General features: G+C 46.6%; 1 protein-coding gene across 6 annotated transcripts in view; it reads right to left on the bottom strand.

Moving 5' to 3' along the window:
- Nucleotides 1–1,060: 1,060 nt before the first annotated feature.
- The window catches only part of FAM110B (family with sequence similarity 110 member B), a 134,642-nt gene continuing 121,385 nt past the window's right edge, over nt 1,061–14,317 (bottom strand). For all 6 annotated transcript variants that reach the window (XM_084795315.1, XM_084795319.1, XM_084795316.1 and 3 more), the window contains one exon: nt 1,061–3,911. In XM_084795315.1, the coding sequence (XP_084651441.1) occupies nt 2,496–3,596 (1,101 nt within the window). In that variant the 5' untranslated portion in view covers nt 3,597–3,911 and the 3' untranslated portion in view covers nt 1,061–2,495. The remainder of the gene's footprint in view (nt 3,912–14,317) is intronic.

Genomic DNA, 14,317 nt, shown 5'->3' with positions numbered 1-14,317 from the left:
AGTGGAGGTTGCAAGCACAATCTACAACTAAATAGCATAATCAATGGTATACACTTGGCCAGCAAATGCTCATATCCACAAAGATGGCTTCCTTAGGAAAATAAATGATAAGTAGATGCCAAGGCATCTAGGTCTTTACAAAGTCACATTTCTATATAAGTGGTGAGTAAACAAATGTTTTTGGTTCACTTAGAAATTCCTTATCCTATTAATTTTAATACGTATCATTACCATCCTCAGGAACATTAAAAAACAAAACAAAACAAAACCAGGGCTCCTTTCAGAGAAGCAGGAAGGTTTCAAAACCAGTAGGAAATGTCAAAGAACCAAATTTGCCTTTCAGGAGAAAAACATTTATCAATAAAATAGTTTGACAATCATCATTGTTTCTGAAAATTACATTTTATAGTGCTCCCTTATATTTGCATATTAAGTATAATCTTAACCTTAGAAGAAATTTTCTTTAAATAACATGTCTCAATAAATATGGAGTGACTACTCAGTGTGTAAGTAACAGGAGAAGGGACACAGCCCTGAGGAGTGGTACTTCTCTCAGAAAGCTGCGAAAGTCTAAGTCCTTTGAGACACAGGCTGTTGACTACAGTAAACAAGTGTCTGTCACATAGAAAGATGAATTAAGTGGGTAAATACACGGCCAAACAGAGGGGTGCTCACCTTGAGCCTGAACAAATGAAAACAGGGCTAGCCATTTCAAAGGTATGCCTCTGCAATAAGAAGTCCAGCATTTCAACCAAAGAGTCTTCTGGAAAATGTGAAAAATCCTGATGTTTAAAGAAAGGCAAAAATAAAGGAAGTGTGAACTAAGTGAAGAAGCAGCGTATTTCAGGGTCCTTGCAGTAAATAACTACTTTAGCAAATGCACACTGAGGCAACGACAATTAGGAACAGTGCTGTGCAGAATCGTTTGAGATGCGTGAGAACGATTTAATGAAAGGATGTTTCTTGAGAGCTATAAAAGTGTGCTTGTGGCACGCAGCCCAAAGTTAACATTTTATGAAAAAAAAAAAAAAAGAGTAAAGGACAAAGAAATCACCACAGGTAGAGCCTACACCAGAGCTATTTATTAGCATAACTTTTCTTCTTAGATTCCAGAGCAACTGAAGTATGTACAAAGGCTTACAGCGTTCACACCCTTTAAAGGCTCCTAGGAGCTGACGGGGACTAAGGTGGCTCTGCTGGGAACCTGTGGGTTGCCACAGCAATGAAGCAGCGCGCTGCCTGGTGTCCTCTGCCTGCACTGCCTGTGCTCCTGTAGTTGGCTTGCAGCTCCTGAAATTACCCAGAGGGCAGCTTTTGGGGAAGAGGCAACAGGAGGCAACCAGGTGGACAGCTACGGGGGTTTCTACAGTTTCCTGGAGCTGTCACCAGTACCCAGAGCCTGAGAGAAAAGGGTAAGATAACAGAGCACACTGCTGAGATGTGGCTCTGCTACAACCCGGACGGACGGACGGATGGACGGATGGACGGATGCGCTGTGGAATGGGAGACTACACTGACATGGAAGGTGCTCTCACTTCTCTTCAGATAGTGCAAAGCTGCAGAAGCCCAACTCATCTGCCCCAAATAGTACAACTACAAACGGAACAAGGGAGAGAAACAACATGAGTTAGTAGTTCTTGGCCAAAAGCACAACAAAAACAAATAACATCCCATAAAATATCTTAAAAAAAAAAAAAAAAAAGGTTTCGGTATCAGCTTTAATCAGCTTTAGAGTGGCACTTCCTGTCAGGTTAATACTAGATATTTCTGGTTTATCCCCCTTGGAACAGCAACAACGGTTTCTCTTCCCTCCTCTCAGGATTGAGCCTCCTACATTTACTCATCCTGGGTCTTATCTGATTGTCTTTCCTGGGGTCGCTACTACAAAACCTCCAGCATATACACCGCCCTGCACACAGGGCAGCATGAAGAATGCCCACGCACAAAGCACAGGGCAAGGCCCACCGCTTGACTCCACACAAACCACAGCCTGGTTTCCGAAGCTGTCAGTCATTCTGGGTCTCGTAGGAAGTCCCATATATTTTCCCAGTGTTATGGTCTCCCGTGTAGGCAAAGTGGCTTTTGTTTCACAAAGATTCCGCTCTCAACTTAAAAGCCAGTTGATAAAATTTTTAATTAAGACACAATAGCGCGGGGGTATATAAAAAAAAAAACACAAAAAAACCCCACATAAATATTGAAGAAATCGAAAACCTTTTTTTTCCCCCTCTGTAAACAGTTTTGCTGAAGAGCAAAGCTCTAATCAGATTCTGGCCGGAGACTTTTGGCAGATGAGTGTTCAGCAAGGCTCTGCGGAGATGTGAGAAGGAAGCCAGGCCAGTCGCCATGTTGACAGGCATGCAACTTGAGAACATTGCACAACAAGCAACACAAAGAGTGGAGAAGCTCACAACACTTCAAGGAGACCTCACAACCTTCACAACTGTGTATGCACAGACAGACCCACCCCTCCCTCCTTCGCACCACTGTGCCTCTTACACATGGGACACCTTCTGTGACTCTCTAGCTTGTTTGATGCTATAAAGCCACTTGATGATTCTAGCATTTCTTTCGATGGCAGAAATGCCATATGGCACCCGGTCATTGGCACTGTCATCATTTCTAAGGTCACTGTTACTGTCCTGAGACTGTTCACAGTCTGAGCTGATCATGCTTGCGCTGCGGAAGTTGAGGGATATGATGTCAGAATTAGCCCTTGCGAAGTTCTCCATGCCAAGGTTTTCCAGCTCTTCTGGGTCGAGTCCGCAGTAGTTGAAGAACCTCTCCACATCCGCGTCTACTCGGAAATACCTGTCACTCAAGTCTGACTTGGACCGCTGAAGGGAAGGTCTCCTGCTGACCCCACAGACTGGTTCCACCTGGTCAGCCTCGGGGGATTTCACGGCTGCCACTTTGGGCTTGGGAGGCAGGGGCGGGGCAGAACTGCTGCAAGGGATGGCTTTAAGGGGCTTCGCACTGGTTACTTTGCGGATGTCCGAGGAGCTGTGTGAGACGTGCAGGAAGGACTCTGCAGACTGCTCCAGCAGCCTCCTGCTCACGTGGGAGCTGCTCTCCTGTGGGCTGCCACGGCCAGGTGTAGGGTACACCTTCAGGGACTCCGCGAAGGAATGCCGGTGCAGGTCAGTGGCATCCCTGTGAGGTGGCCAGTTTCGGGAGCTGTGCTTGTGGCCAGAGCCAGAGCTGGAACCCTCAGAGCTGTTGATGATGTTCTTGAGGATCTCGAGTTTGAGGGTCTCGCGTTGCATGCCGCTCTCGGTCTTGGCATGGTTGCCGAACACCTTGAGAGTGGGGCTGCCCAGTGCGCGCTTGGCTCCAGGGCATACTGGGGGCTTGGCCAACACGGCTGGTTTCACCGGCTCCTGCTTGGCATTGATCACCTCCTGGCTCTTAACGTACTTGGCCTTGTCAGCCTCCAGCCGCTCCACTGCACTGAGTCTCTTGGGGTTGGGCTCAGCCTGTCTGCGGAAGTAGTCGGGTCCTTTGTTCAGGATGCGTAGGGGCACCGCTGAAGTGAAGGTGCCCGCGGGGCTGACCGGCTTCACCATGCTACCTGTCTGTAGCGTCTCCGTGGGCATGGTGGGCGGTCTTTCCCCGGCAGCCGTGGTGGATGCTCTTCTGGGCGCCTCTGGCCGGCCTGAACAGACACATGTACACGAAGCACAAAGGGCAGAGGAAGGATCCAGGAAACAGTGTCAGCCGCGGCTGCGCCTCATCTCACAGCTCATTAACTGACACTGTGGCTTCAGTGCACTTTTCTCCCCTTCCAGGAGGCTCCTGCACAAAAAGGCCACAAGCCACAAGTTCCTTTTAATAGGCTTGGCTGCCTCCTTTCTTCTCCCTGAAGGCGGTGGGAGTCTCCTTCAGGTCTTTGTGCTCAACTGCAGGCAGAGCTGAAACACAAAACAACCAACCGCGGGTTAGGAGGGGCGGGTGACATCACGGCTTTAGCAACAGAGGAACCCCCTGCAGTGCTCCCACCTCCGTGGCACCCCAGCCCGCTGAGAGAACCCCAAAGGTCAGGGAAGCCCGCAACTGGCAATTCCTGGTTAACTGAGCGAGGAGGGCAACTGGGCTCTCTCCTGGAGCCTGCTCCGCCTCCGCCTCCGGCAGCAGCCAGATGTGGGCGTTTGCCAGAAAGAAAGGGGCTGAGGCTTCCCAGGGAACTCTTCCAGCGGCCTCTCCATTGGTGAGAACTGCCTCCTGTACACGCCTGGCTGGCATCACTTAGAGTGAGACCCAGGAAATACTCCTGAATGGAGAACGGAGGGTTCAGCCAAGCCCCATTCCGTTCTGTAGCTCATTAAGTGCTAGGGGGTTCGTAAGCCCTCCATCTGCTTTAGAAGCAACATGTGTGATTTGCACGGCCGAATCTCCTTTGCAGTGAAGTAAAACTTGTTATCTCTTATGACCAATTTGTTAATAAAAGTCGAAACAATCATTTCTTTAATGATAAAAAAACGGGAAAGGTGAGGAGAAATGGGAATGGCAAGAAACAAACAAACAAAAAACCTTATAAGAAATACAACCTGTATCAATTTTCTGACTTTCAGCAAGCAGTGTGTTTCAAAGCTCTGTACTAGAAACCAATAATGCATGTGAAGTTTATCTCATTAAACTTTACTTTTTAGTTAAAAATAGCTATTACAGAAATACTTGGAGAGGAGCCAGATGAGTGGATTAGTTAATTATAAAATGCTCCATAATTTCTCATACCTGGCAAGTGTGAAACATCGTTTCCTTTTGCTTGGAGGAGAGCTTACTTACCAACCACCATCAGCATTCCACAGCAGCCAGAGAATGACCTCATCAGCATTCTCGTTATCAGGAATATTAAGAGTGATCCATCTAACATGCTGAGTTACAAATGTGCATAATATATAAGGTGATATTACTGTAAGTCTTTTCTCTCATGTGAGCTACTGAGGACAGGGAGGAAATAACTGGAATTTCTCTTGATAATCTTCACAAACACTTCACCTCTAAATAAAATCCATCCTACTTTATTGGAGCCAATTTTGGTAATCTGCAAAGGGATTTGTTTTAATAAAAATGTGTTCCTATACAATATTTGAGAACCCCCAAGGCGATGACTACATAATGATTTCCTTTAATTGTGCAGTTCTATTTTGATGCCTCAATTTGGTTAAAAAATAAAACACAATAGTCCACCTCCTCACATGAATACTAAACGAGATTCTTTCTTTGAACGCAATCTGAGTGAAACTGCTAGAAGGAGCCCGGATCCCTTGAGTCTCTGTGTTGGCAAATCTTCTACTTAGGGTTCATTTCACTGGGCAGGAGGGCTGGGGCTCTCTTAGAGACAAGGCAGCATCTTACCCCTCCACATGGCACCCAGCAAGCCTGCACGGGGAGGCAACCTCCTTCATCACACATAGGGTGGACGGGAGAAAGGCATGCACCCACACAGCCTGGCTGAGGAGGACTTCACTGTGGGCCTTAGAGATACTTTTCCCTGTGACCTCCTTCTCTCTAACCCTTAGCCATAGGAGCCAGGTCCCACTCACCCCTCTAAAAGCAGGGGACATAACCCACAGCCCACTTTCCCTGAAGTAATCATAAAATCTCAAAAGCCTAACACCTCTAAAGATCTCTCTGAGCATGCGTTGGCCAAAATAAAATTCTCTTATCTAGACTGCTTGACTGTAGGTGGTAATAACTCATTTCGCAAAGGGCATGCTCACAGCTGGGAGGCCCGGCTGGACTTCCACCAGTCTGTTGTCATTAGGCCAAACCCCTTTAGTTCAACTGTACTTTTTAATGGGCTCTCTACCCACCATAGCAATAGATGGTTCAACTTAGATTTCTGACCTTTTAGTCTGAAGGCTCTAGGGTAATGTAATGTAAACCTATTGTTACATATTTTCCTTAGGGTTTTGCTTTTGTTTTTGTTATATGTGATCTTGTGTGATCAAGAAGGTGGTCTTCTCCACAGTATCATCACCAGTGATAACCTTTAAAGCTTCCAAAATGCCTCTATGTCAGGAAAAATGCCAGAAGGTTAGGTAGAGTGAAGAGTGGGCCTTGCTTCTATGCCGAAGGATCATCAGAGTAACCCTCCCAGGCACCCAAAGATGGACCACGGGCAGCAGCTGGGTGCCCTCTCATGGGCATGAGTTAGCTGGATAAAATTCCTATAATCTACTCCTGCTCTAAAACCACACAACAACCCAAGACAGGGACTCACTTTTAATTTTAAAATAGGATAGTAGGATATTGGTGAGTGCCTTAACTCTATGTTAAGCACTGCCTGAACTGTTCTTAGGGGAGATTTTCTCTGAGTAAGAGATGTGGTGATCAGGCAACTCCTACTGGCATTAACATTCTTGCTGGCTTATGCTTTTCTTTGCTATCATCTCTTCCAGGTTTACTATTATGATCAAAGGCACAAAATGTTATCACCATGTGCAGCTTTCCTGTGTGCCCAACTACTTGTGAAGGCAGGCTTTAGTCTCCTCTGAAATTCTAAATAAACATCATTATAGTGAATTAATTCACAAGACTGGGGAATACCAATGTATCTTCTATGAGCCTTTCCTAGAAAAATATCTGTTCATCTTTTCCTGTTTCTTTCTTCACTCCTGATACTGGCACCCTTGGGAAGGTTTCTCTGGCTTCCTAGAGGCTGTTGGACATTTGTAAAACCAACACAAAAGGATTACGTTAAAAATAACGATAATTTGTAGCCAGTTCATATTTCTTTTTCTTTCCATTTCTACCTCTTCCTTTTCTTCTTGGCCATTCCCAGTTTCTGTAATAAGCTTTAAGAAGTAATGGGGAAAAACCCAAGTAATTAAAAGGTCTTGTAGGAAGACTCCAAGAAAAGGGAAAAGCTGCAGACACACTTGGAACTCTGGGATCACAAAAGGCACAGTTGATGTCTGCTACCTGTGCTTGCCAACAGCTGGAGGTGATGTGGTGGCATGAGCTGCCCTCACTTAATCCACAGCATCTGCTCTGCTATTTTCATAGGGAACTGTTGTCAGGGACACAGCTGTACAGGCCTCGAGAGATCCTCTGAACTTTACAGTGTAGACCAGTCAATCATAGATGGCCCAGCAGGTACCCTGGAGCTGCACAACAGTGTCCTGGACAGAGCAGCCATAGAGTCTGTCAGGGAACACTGGTGGTGCTCAAGACCCTGACATCTGGCACACGGTCTGCAGGGGATTAATCCCAGCAGTAAGGCCGACTGCTGGGCTAGGACTGGGGAACTTTATGCTTTTTTAGGGAGAGGAAAATTTGATCTCAGTCTCATAATGTTCCAAAAATAAAAGAATATAGTCTTTTGTTTTCTGCCCCCTGTGGTGGTGGGGCGTCACGTCATGTGGTTTGATGGAGCTATGGTCTGGGTGGAGGCCTCTGCTGCCTCTGTGCTGGAGGACACTGTTGATTGGAAGGAATGCAATTCCTGGTGTCCTGGTGGCTGACTCTGTACTGGTCTCAGGAGGAATACAGGAGAATGCCTAGGCTGATTCAGGAGGATGTTATGAAGGCCCCAACTCTCCATTTCTTGCTAGAACCTAAGAGATGCTATTGCCAGGAGAGAAGTGAGGAGGTGCATGTCTGGTTCTATGTATATACTACACAACTCAAATTATTCCTCTGTAACAGGAAATGGGCAAAGCTATCTCAAGTTTTTAAATGCAAGTGTTTTGAGTCCTTCTAATTTCTACTTTTCCAGCAGCTCATGGGGTTAGTTAGGTAGAGCCTTATCCAGCCCCTTAAGCCGAAGTGCGCTATCTGAAAACACACTAAAGGCAGTATTCCTGTGAGCCAGGCAAGCCATGCCTCCATTCCTGGGCACCCAGGCTGCTGAGGTGGGAGTGCCTGGCCCAAACAAGGAGCCCCAATTCAGGGCTGCCCAGGAAGACAGGGCTGCCCAGGAACACGTCTCTCTGTTGCTTAGGAGCAAATCCAGAATTCTGGATAACGTCCTGTACTGTGAAACACAGTAAGCCAAGTCCACTCAGCCGAATTGTTTCTGTCTCTTTAACTTGACGCCTCTGGTAAATACAGGAGAAACACCCTCTAAGTTCTAAGTAGGAATGAAAGCTACCAGAGTTAGAGCTCAGCCTGTGGGAACTGAACACACCCACGGAGGTTTCCAAGTGTGAAACTGGGTCACTCTCCTGGGTGCTACAGCAGAAGTGGGGAGCAATGCTTCAAAGAGCATGCCTGGCTAATTCCACTCAGGCTGCCTAAGGGCTGGGTCTCCATTTGTTCATGTCTAGAGGCAAAGGCGCTGGGAATACCCTGCTCATTCAAGGGAGTGCACGGCAAAAGCAGCTGCTGGGCCTCTGAACTCAAGACTGTAGAAATGATGTTTCGCGGTTCGCGCTCTCCCACATCTGATCACGCACTAGCCAGTGCACGTGTGGGTGGCTGCTCTCTGCCACATGGCCTGTTGGCCTAGGTTCATTGCTTTTACTTTGCAGGTTGGTTGGCTTTGGCAAAGTTTCTTTCCTCCCATTTATTTTTTCAAACTCATGACTTCAGGTATAAAATTCCAGCATGACTAAGGGCACTCCCTATATCTATATCCCAGAATTTCCTCATTTGAAAACCCCGTCATGTCAAGTTGTGTGACAGAGTGACCTTCTGAATCCCTTTCCAATGTGAGCACTGTGCTCAAAGTGTGAGGACATGCGGAAGTGCGGACTGTGTCCAGCCAAATGGTTCTATGGACTGAGCAGCTATGGGTAAGATGTCAAGCAGAAACACTACACACCCCGGGGGAAGATGCAGACCCAGCTAATGAAGATGAGTTAAATAATGTGGTGGAAGCTGAGCTCAAGGCACATGCAGGAAGCTTGAAAGACAATGGCGGCCAATGAGTGGCAGGGGGCAGAGGGAAAAGAACACTGGGAGGAGGGACAGAGGACAGTAGGCTTTCTAGGCAGCAACGAGAGCACAGGAAGGGAAGTGATGCCACAAAAACAGGCCCACATTTCACAGTGCCTTGGCCAGTAAGGGGGCAGGCTGGGAACTTACTGTTGGGTTTCAAACCAAGGACAGATGGTGGAGGTGCTTATTTACCATATCAAAGCAGACCTGGCATTCCCAGGACAGGTTTCCCAGCATCCCTCTGTCCCTATCTGTTACAAGGTATGGCTGCCTTCCCCCCAGAGGCTCTTCCCTATGTAATCCAGACATTTTGGCCCTTTGGCCACCCTTTTGTACCTTTGGCCTCCTGACTGCTGTACCTGGTTGCCCCTCCCCTCTCCTTCCCTCTCCCATGTGCCTCTCCCCGCATGGCTTAGGGCCATGTCCACTCTGGACTCTCCCAGATGTGCCTGCCTCTGGTTATGCTCTCCCACATAGCCATAAGAAACTCTTCTCCACCACTCCTAGGAGCAGTCATGTCCTTCCTTCCTTTTTCTCTCTCTTTTCAAGCAGAAGAAGCAGAGCTGTAGGGGAGGGAGCAGGGCTACAGGTCTCAGAGAGTTTCCAGTATGGCACTGGCTTGAATTCTTAGTAACAGCCTTCATCCTCCCACCTGGAGAACAGGGATGACAATGTAACAGCTAGCTCTCCTTATCAGCTGATTCTACAGCCAAAGATTCGGCCACTCACACATGGAAAATATCCACCTCAACTTTCAAAAAGTTCTCCAGGCTAAAACTGGGATCTTTCTCTGCTGAACTCTCTGTTGAAGCAGCTGCGGTGCTTAGTGTGTGTGCGTCCTGTCCCTGTCACAGATCTACTTTTCTTAATGTGCCTCCTGTCCCATGCAGCTGGCTCTACCAAGGCCATGTACAAAAAATATGCTCAGATCTGCTTTCCTGTTTCCATTCCCCAAAGGATATAGTGTAACTATTTACTCAAAATTTACCTTCTATTTTTTTCTGTATGACTTTTCTGTTACTATGACAAAATACTTGACTGAAACAGTTTAAGGTAGAGAAGTTTATGTTGGCTCACAGTTCCTGAGGGATTCAGCCCATCATAGAGGGGGAATATGATAGAACATCCCAATCTGGGATGGCAGAAGCATATTACAGAGTCTGTACACAGAGCAACAGACCAAGAAGCTGAAAAGATGCTTAGAACCAGGGATGGATATAACCTTCAAAGGCCTGTCCATAGTGATCTACTTCTGTTAGTCGGTCCCCCCTTCTTAAAGATGCTACGGCTTCTCCAAATAGCATTACTAGCTGACGAACACATGTTAAAGACCCAACCCTGTGTGGGGCATGCATAATTCCAAACATAACAGAGGTATTATGCATAATCTAAGGATGATTTAAGTATGTCCAATCTGTGGCCATCAGGCTGCAAGTACCCCAGCGGAGCTATTTATGTAGCTCAATATAAACTCATATTGAGTTATTTGTGACATTTGTGCAACTTGACTGTAGGGTGTGAGCTTTGGAGACAATAACGTTGAGTCATACATCAAGAGGCTAGACATGCCTGATAGGAGGGTAAGTGTAAACTTCCATCTTATGTAAGGGACCTGACCATGCATAGATTTTGGTATGTGAGGGGCATCCCACAGCAGCTCTCCTATGGACACCTAGAAAGGGGAAGGAGGGGGGCCCCCAAGGGTGGAGTGGGGTGGATGTGTGCGATATCTGGGCATAAGGGTACACACACTTTCTGTTACACAGATTTAGATGAGAAGACAACAGCGTTTATGATGTACACTAGATGGAAGCACAGGGCGTATGGAACAGGCTTTGGATTCCAGGCTTCTGAGAAACACACACACTGCACTTTAACCCTCTCTATCCTACTTCCTCTGCACAACAGGCTTGTCAGACTCCATCATGGCAGACCCTGAACCAGCTGTGTTTGTTCACACATTTGTTCTCCCCCAATAGGCTTATAAACAACTTCTCCCTGTACACATATTACCAACAGTTAGCAGTAATGAGATTATCACAATTACATTGAAAGTGTACTAAGAAATCAAGCTTCCTGTGTGTGTGGGGGGGTAGGGGGGGGAGTGGTAAAGGAGACAGTGTTATTGAGAAAAGCATTTACTCATTTCAATGAATAACATTAGCCAAGTTGTCAGTTTTCACATCTCCCCTTTTCTTTCCTCTCCTAGTACACAAGTATTTTTATACTGGGGCAATAACTTTTAAGGAATGCAAATATAAGATGGGTGTGGTGACACATGCTTGTAATTCCAGCACTTGGGAGGTGCAGGAAGGAGGATCAAGCTTATCCTTAGCTCCACAGCAAGTTCAAGGCTGGGATGGGATTCCTGTATACCTGAGACCCTGGGGGCAGATATGGGGAGTAGGGAGGGAGAAAAGAAAACACACACACACACACACACACACACACACACACACACACACACACACACACACGTGATGATGAAGAGCAAAAGGAAAAGCAAACAGGGCAAGGAAAGGAATGAATGTATTGAAAAGGACGGAATTTGCTCACTACAGGACAGAAGGGAAACTTCCAACCAAGTGGAAAAGTTAAACTTCACTCTCTTCAGGATCTGCACCTTTCCCATGCGTGAATGGCGTTTCCTCCCTTCTCTCTACATGGAATCCAGTGCAATCTATAGGTCCACAGTAGAACCAATGCCCCTTCTCTCCCTCCCTCCCTCTCCCCTCTCTGTTGCCACCAGCAATCAGCTCAAACCTATATATAAAATGAAACCCCCCTTTTTCACTTTGTATATTCTTTGAAATCCCAAACTCTTAAGAATGTTAAAGCCTTTGACCACAGCCATTTCTTATAGCCAGTCTTCTAACCAAAGTACTTCTCTGGGGAGATAGCTCAGTCAGCAAACTGCTGCCACATAAGCCTAAGGACATGGGGTTGTTTCATCTGTAGAACTTTGGTAAAAACAAAACAGCCAGAGCTTTGCCTGCTATCTAGTGTAGTGCTATCTATCTGTCTATAAGCTCAGCACTGGAGTGTGGTGCTATCTATCTATAAGCTCAGCACTGGAGTGTGGTGCTATCTGTCTATAAGCTCAGCACTGGAGTGTGGTGCTATCTGTCTATAAGCTCAGCACTGGAGTGTGGTACTATCTATCTGTCTATAAGCTCAGCACTGGAGTGTGGTGCTATCTATCTATAAACTCAGCACTGGAGTGTGGTGCTATCTGTCTATAAGCTCCGCACTGGAGTGTGGTGCTATCTGTCTATAAGCTCAGCACTGGAGTGTGGTGCTATCTATCTGTCTATAAGCTCAGCACTGGAGTGTGGTGCTATCTATCTGTCTATAAGCTCAGCACTGGAGTGTGGTGCTATCTGTCTATAAGCTCAGCACTGGAGTGTGGTTCTATCATCTATAAGCTCAGCACTGCAGTGTGGTGCTATCTATCTATAAGCTCAGCACTGGAGTGTGGTTCTATCATCTATAAGCTCAGCACTGGAGTGTGGTGCTATCTATCTATAAGCTCAGCACTGGAATGTGGTGCTATCTATCATCTATAAGCTCAGCACTGGAGTGTGGTGCTATCTATCTGTCTATAAGCTCAGCACTGGAGTGTGGTGCTATCTATCATCTATAAGCTCAGCACTGGAGTGTGGTGCTATCTATCTGTCTATAAGCTCAGCACTGGAGTGTGGTGCTATCTATCTATAAGCTCAGCACTGGAGTGTGGTTCTATCTATCATCTATAAGCTCAGCACTGGAGTGTGGTGCTATCTATCATCTATAAGCTCAGCACTGGAGTGTGGTGCTATCTATCTGTCTATAAGCTCAGCACTGGAGTGTGGTGCTATCTATCTATAAGTTCAGCACTGGAGTGTGGTGCTATCTATCTATAAGCTCAGCACTGGAATGTGGTTCTATCTATCATCTATAAGCTCAGCACTGGAGTGTGGTGCTATCTATCATCTATAAGCTCAGCACTGGAGTGTGGTGCTATCTATCATCTATAAGCTCAGCACTGGAGTGTGGTGCTATCTATCATCTATAAGCTCAGCACTGGAGTGTGGTGCTATCTATCTATAAGCTCAGCACTGGAGTGTGGTGCTATCTATCATCTATAAGCTCAGCACTGGAGTGTGGTGCTATCTATCATCTATAAGCCCTGGAATGGGGCAGGGCAGTTTGGTGAGTTTCTTGGTCAGCTAGCCTAGTCAATCCAATGACTGGCCTCCCCAAATGAGCACATGCAAACTCACATCCACATGTATATACATACAGCCTCATGGGCATCTACATATACATCATGCCTCCCCTCCCCCAAATTCCCTGGTGTTAGGTTTTTATTTGTTTTAGTTGCACATTTAAATTTTTCGTAACAAGGGTGAAACACTTTCTCACATTTTAGTTTTATGTAACCCCTCACATCTGGCTGTTTTTCACACATGAATTTTATACAATCAGAGGATGGAAAGTAAATGTTGAGGCTAGTGTGTAGGGGCCAGGGAGGCCAATGCTTACTTGTCAATATTTTTATAAATGTGGATCAAGGAAGTGAGTCTCTACTCTGATGGTTCATACATGGTAAGCTAAAGGCCACGAAGCTGTGCTATGAGACCTACCATACAGTTCTGGTCAGTGTGTGCAGTGTACATACAGGGAGGGGATCCCTAGTCTAAAACCCTGAAATGTCCCTGTCCCTTAACTTTAAGTGGTGACATAATGATGCCAGTGGGACACCCCATGCCCAACACGTGATCAGCTGTAGTTAAGGAGCAGGTGTGCCCAAAGCACTGCATGGAACTCGCTTTAGGCTGTGGGCATAAAGGATACATAAAACATAAGCGAATTTTCCGAATCTCCTGTTTTGAGTAGATCTTATCCCCAAGACATCTCATTACATACAGGCAAATATTCCCTCACCTGCCACAACAGCAGAAATCATAAAGGCTTTAGGTACCAAGCAGCTGAAATAATCGATTTTCAACTGTACTAACTTACTCTCGCTGCCGTTGTGTGGTGTTCTGAACTGAGCTAGTATGAAGGCGGTTTGCTACCCACAAAGTTCTCCCATGACATCAGACAAAGGAAGTAAGACTCCTGGGTTGGAGGTGGGGCTTGGGAGAAGGCCTCAGGAGAGCAGTGAGAGCTCAGAGCTGGGTTGTGCAGCAGTAGGCCCACACAGGGAGCCTGACACAGTTCCTCTGGGGCTCAGAAGCCTGGGAATTAACTTGCAGCTAGAATGTGGGCGTTCAAAGTGCCAGACTCTAAAACCAACACACAGGAGGAGGCAGCTGCCTTTCCATGAGCACCAGAAGGAAAGGTCGCTGTGAATTAGGGAAGAGGTGCAAGGAGCCCATCAGAAGCCTCAAGCCCAGAATGAGGAAGCGCCGAGCACTCAGTAGCCAGTGCAGACACCGAGCTGCTT

The sequence above is a fragment of the Acomys minous genome (genome assembly GCF_964271855.1).
Source record: "Acomys minous genome assembly, chromosome: 1".
Taxonomy (NCBI): Eukaryota; Metazoa; Chordata; class Mammalia; order Rodentia; family Muridae; genus Acomys; species Acomys minous.
The sequence above is the reverse complement of the archived record's forward strand: the minus strand, read 5'-3'. Positions and strand labels throughout refer to the sequence as shown.